Genomic DNA, 5,805 nt, shown 5'->3' with positions numbered 1-5,805 from the left:
ATCATATATTTGTATATTCATGTATAAATCATATGTATACATATATATTAGTCTTTTAAAAGTTCATATCTTATGAAGTTGGTTTAATCTGGGTGGATGACTAATGACTTTCTGCAACAGATACTTGTTGAATGATTTAAGGATATGAATAGTTGAGGGACAACACTTAATATAAAGAATTATAAAATTTGGGCTATTATGTTACTTTTTACACTAGTGAATCTAGAAATTTTTCCAAGAATAGCAGTTCTTGAAAGTAGAAATAAGATGGTATATAGAGAGGCTCATATTGGCCTGCATCTTTCCTACTGCGTGTATGTATGTTTTAATGAGTCATAGGGATAGTAATGATATATGTAAACACCTTGAAGAATTAATTATGGGAATTACTTAGATGCAAAATGAAATACTCAATTTGAAATAAGAGCAATTGAAAAAGGGAAGATGGCCATTAATAATTATAAATTATTTCAGTTCTAGGCTGATTTTCACTAATTCAGCACTGCTTTTCATAGTGACTCAGAAGGTAGAAACTGACATAAGCTGAAACTAAATAATCAAAGCCATGTAAATATATATGTATAATTATGTATATATGTATGTTATTATATATACATACATATATTCAGAATTCATACCCTAAGCTTTTTAATATGTGACAAAATCATTTTTGACTGGATGAGGATGGGAATGATTTCAAGATCCTCAAAACATTTCCATTTATACCAATAATCTTTTAGAGGTTTTTATGAACTAAGAATAAGGTTAGAGTCTTAGCTTCTGGCTCAGGAAATAGAAATATACTACAATAGAATACTATTCATCAATATAAAGGAATAAAATATTAAGACATGCATCAACAGTGATGAATCTCAAAAACATCATGTTCATGGAAAGACACCAGACAAAAAAGAACACACATTTTATGATTCCACTTGTAAGAAATATCCAAAAGGACAAATATGTAGAGACAGAAGATAGATTAATAATTGCCTAGAGTTGGGTGTAGGAATGGAAATGCTTGTAAATGGGGAAGAGATTAATTTCTACTATGAGAGAAATCTTCTGAAATGGTAGTGATGGTTGTATACCTCTAAAAGTATATATTCTTTGTAAATATGTTCTCATTCAATTGTACACTTAAAAATGGATGAGTTTTGTGTCATGTAAATTATACCTCAATAAAGCTGTTTAAAATAGAGAAATCACGTGGCTGGCCCATGGCCGAGTGGTTAAATGTCTATGTGCTCCGCTTCAGGGGACCAGTATATGCAGGTTTGGATCCGGATGTGGATGTACTCCAGTCATCAGCCATGCTGTGGAGGCATCCCACATACAAACAAGCAGAAGACTGGCACAGTTGTTAGCTCAGGGCTAATCTTCCTCAAGCCGAAAAAGAACAAGATTGGTAATGGATTTTAGCTCAGGGTGAATCTTCCTCACATTAAAAAAAGAGAGATAAATCATTGCTCTTCAAAATTTTTTAAGCTTTTATGATGGCCTGATTTTTTCTTCATTTTGAAACAAAGCTCAAGAACAGAAAAATTAGGAGAAATATGTGACTAATCATGTTTACTTTTTAATTTAAGACTCAAAATATTTATTCCACTTTCTTAGAATTGAACGTTTTAAATGCTGATAGATTGAAATTAAAATCCAAGCTCTATGACTAAATTTTGGTAACTATTTGAACTTTTTGTGCCCTATTGTCATGTTTAGAAAGAAAATAAGAAGTAACTCATAGCATTGACGCAAGGATGAAATGAAGGGGCCTTGAATAGTCTGGTTTAAAAAAAAAGGAGATTCTCAGTAAGCAGTAATTACAATTTCAAATCCATGGAGACAGAAATCTCTTCTGAATTCCTTAGCATGAAGGACAATGAGTATTAGAATGTTGGAAAATTTCTTAAAACTTATTACAGTTGTCATTTTGTACTATCTCAAAGTGATTTTAGCCATAAGAGTTTTAAGAGGTCCATGTGCTTGTTTCTTTGGGCAGCCAGTGAAAATAATGTTGTTAATAGCTGTACAAAATTCTGTTCTTGTTTGCTCTTATCCATTATCTACACAGCAGTCAGCAGCCTGAAATCTTTAAATCGAAATGGAACCAAATTATAGGAAAGTATGGTAAGATAAACATCAGTAGCAGTCTTAAGGAAAAATAAAGAGAAGAGTTTTTTAAAAATGGTAAGAGGGAGCCAGCCCTTGGGATAGTGGTTAAGTTTGTGTGCTATGCTTCAGCAGTCCAGGGTTTGTGGGCCAGTATGCTGGCTGCAGGCCTACATACCACTCATCAAGCCATGCTGTGGTGGTGTCTCATGTATAAAATAAAGGAAGACTGGCACAGATATTAGCTCAGGGACAATCTTCCTCACCAAAATAGATAAATAAATAATAACAAGATATGAATTCAGGCAGTTGAAGAAGTGATCATTGGGAGAATTACAAAGCAAAATACGGAAAAAAACAGTTGTTGCAGGTATGTTTTATTTTGTTTTAACACCTGATGCGATTGTTGCCTCTTTTCTTTAAGTGGTCACTTTCCTAATCCCCTGCTCTTGCTTCAAACACAGATCTTCCAAGGACAAGATCACTCGGCAATTTCAAATATTTGAATCCAATAAAAGGCTTTCCAGTAGAGGAAAAACATGGCCAAGAGTTTATTGATAATGAAAGAGATTTACAAACTCAAAATAATTAAATGCTGCTCCATAATTGTTTAGTCTAAGAAATAATGAGGTAGAGGCAATGGAGAGAAAGAAAGAAGGAGGGTAAGAGGAAAAAGTCTCCAGTCTAATTACTCCCTCTGTTCTACAGACTTCTGGTGTTCGCTAGGGAAGAGGGTCCCAAAGGAACACCAAAGATATTTATTCTCTCTTGAGGGAATGAATGCTGCTCCTTCATTCAGGGACCAGGAGCAAGATTGGGTCTGGACATTCGGGTCTGAATGACTGAGTCTGAGAAAGAGGGAGAGCTCAGCTTTTCAGGTTTGAGGGCTGGTCCTCATGTTCTACAGCATTGAAATGGAAGGGAATCAGGGGAGGGTGGATGTGAGGCCTGTTTTTCAGCCAAGTCGGCTGTTTCCCTTCAGTCTGGTCTGTAACTGCCTCCTGTCTAGAGTGCTTTTCTTCCTCACCTGATGGGTTACATGCACTAAAGGAAGGTGGGAAAAATATGGGAATTGGCTTTATTTGAGTTTGTGCTAATACTAACTCCCTGGTATTTTCTGAAGATATTCCCTGCTAACGAAGCTTAACCTTTAAAAACCCTAATGAGAATTGTATATATTCAGTCATATTGCAAACATAATTTCTACTGAGAGGCTAAATTTTCTATTAAAAGAATATGGTTGTATTTAATATTGCTGTTGTCTATTGCTTTTCCCCACATTAAATATTATCTTCTCCATCCTATTTTACTGTACTCCCAAAGACAATTCTCAGTTTTATGTTGTTTTGGCTGATGATGGAGAAAATGGTTTCAGGAATCATTTATATCAACAGACGATCCCAGAACTGCTGCAATTCAACCTAAGAGAAATATTGTGTGGAATAAAAAATAGAATATTAGTATCTTGAATGAATTTTTTTAACAAGGGTGGGTAGGAGCAGGCATTATACCAGGGAATCAATATACATTAAAGCATTAATCATCACAGGAATCGTAAGGTGTTAATATACTATGTATAAAGATACGGAAGAGATTTAGAGATTTTTTCAAAGTAATCAAAAGTCTCAGATTGGGGAGTAAATTTGACACTTGAGCTCAGATATATCCAACTGTAAGGTTTATTCTCTGTCCTCTTTCTATTTTATTTTATTTTTTAGGATTGGCACCTGAGCTAACAACTGTTGCCAATCTTTTTTTTTTCTTTCTGCTTTTTCTCCCCAAATCTCCCTAGTACATAGTTGTATAAATTTTGGTTGTGGGTCCTTTTAGGTGTGGCATGTGGGACACCGCCTCAACGTGGCCTGATGAGCGGTGCCATGTCTGAGCCCAGGATCCGAACCAGCGAAAGCTTGGGCCGCCGTAGCAGAGCGCGAGAACTTAACCACTCGGCCATGGAGCCAGCCTCTCTGTTCTCTTTCTATTCTGCTTCTTGTGTTATCTCTATTTTCATTTTTAGGAAATAGATAAAAATTAAATAAATTACTTTCTCAAAGTCACGTATTAATTAGTTACAGAATTGGACTGACTCCTTTTTAGAAGTTCTTTATAGAATACAGGTGTTATCAGTTTCCAATGGGTTCTAGGAAAGTGTTAGTTTATCGTGAAAGCTCATCTCAGTGAGGCCATTCTTTGATCTTCCAGGTCTAACTAGAAGTGAAGATGAGGAATCACACTCCTGTAACTGAGTTCCTCCTCATGGGAATCCCTCACACAAAAGGGCTGGAAAATGTGCTCTTTGTCTTCTTTCTGGCCTTCTACTTGCTCACTCTTCTGGGGAACTTGCTCATTCTTCTCGCCATCCTCACTTCCTCCAACCTCCACACTCCCATGTATTTCTTCTTGGGAAACTTGTCAGTGTTTGACATATTTTTTCCTTCAGTGAGTTCCCCCAAAATGATGTTTTACCTGATGGGGCAAAGCCAAACCATCTCTTACCAGGGCTGTGCATCCCAGCTCTTCTTTTACCACTTCCTGGGTTGCGCTGAGTGTTTCCTGTACACCGTGATGGCCTATGACCGTTTTGCAGCCATCTGTCACCCCTTGCGATACACAGTCATCATGAACCACAGGCTGTGCACCATCATGACTCTAGGCACCTGGATGGGGAGCTGTCTGCATGCATCTGTCCTCACATTCCTTATCTTTAAGTTACCCTATTGTGGCCCCAATGAGGTGGACCATTTCTTCTGTGATATCCCTGTGGTGCTGCCCCTGGCCTGTGCAGACACCTCTCTAGCTCAAACAGTGAGTTTCATCAATGTAGGTGTTGTTACACTCATCTGTTTTCTTCTTATCCTCACTTCTTATACTCGCATCATTATCTCTATATTGAAAATGAGCTCCTCAGAAGGCAGGCACAGAGCCTTCACCACCTGCAGTGCCCATCTGACTTCCATCCTGCTCTTCTATGGACCTGTGATCTTCATTTATCTCCAACCTGTCTCCAGCTCTTGGCTGGATTCTGTGGTTCAAGTCTTGAATAATATTGTTACTCCTTCGCTGAATCCTCTGATATATACCTTGAGAAACAAGGATGTGAAGTTGACTCTGAGAAAAGTACTAATCCAACGAGTACATACTTGTGGGGCATAAGCTTTCACATCATCTGTCCTTACAACTTTACCTTGTATTTACCTGGTGCAAGGATTCTCTTACAGTGGGTGTGAATTTTATGTGGGATTTGGGACAAGTAGGTGATGTTGAAAAGATTCTGGTGTGATTTATGTGTGTGCTTATATATACACACAAACACACACGTATATATTTATATGTATATATATAATATATTATATATTACATATATAACATATTTATGTGTGTATATATAATTTTTTATTACAAAATATTTTACATTGCTTATTTTATGGAGGCACTATTTATGCACTTCACAAATATTGACATATGTAACTATCATAATTATCATACTGAGTAGATAATATTATTGGCCCAATTTACTGAGTTGGATATTTAGGCACTGAGAGGTTAAGACACTTCTCCAGTGTCACAGAGTTAGAAAGTTGCCGAGCCAGAATGTGAACAGAGGGGTCTTATCCTTGTGCTAATCCTGCCTCTGTACTGTAAGAATTATAGCACAAACACTTTTTCCAGGAACTTCTTTACAATTTATGTGCAATA

The 5,805-nt window shown here is 36.7% G+C and overlaps 1 protein-coding gene across 1 annotated transcript; it reads left to right on the top strand.

The window, feature by feature from the left end:
• The first annotated feature begins 4,329 nt into the window (after positions 1-4,329).
• OR10D5F (olfactory receptor family 10 subfamily D member 5F) lies at positions 4,330-5,262 on the top strand. Its single transcript, NM_001391503.1, has one exon. It carries the CDS (start codon positions 4,330-4,332, stop codon positions 5,260-5,262), a length of 933 nt encoding a protein of 310 aa, NP_001378432.1.
• Positions 5,263-5,805: the final 543 nt, after the last annotated feature.

Source organism: Equus caballus, chromosome 7, assembly GCF_041296265.1.
Source record: "Equus caballus isolate H_3958 breed thoroughbred chromosome 7, TB-T2T, whole genome shotgun sequence".
Lineage (NCBI taxonomy): Eukaryota > Metazoa > Chordata > Mammalia > Perissodactyla > Equidae > Equus > Equus caballus.
Note: the sequence above shows the minus strand (reverse complement) of the source record. Positions and strands in the feature narration are given on the sequence as shown.

What these genes read in the sequence shown, in the direction of transcription:
- OR10D5F (NM_001391503.1), top strand. Translation starts at nt 4,330, where the DNA reads ATGAGGAATCACACTCCTGTAACTGAGTTCCTCCTCATGGGAATCCCT.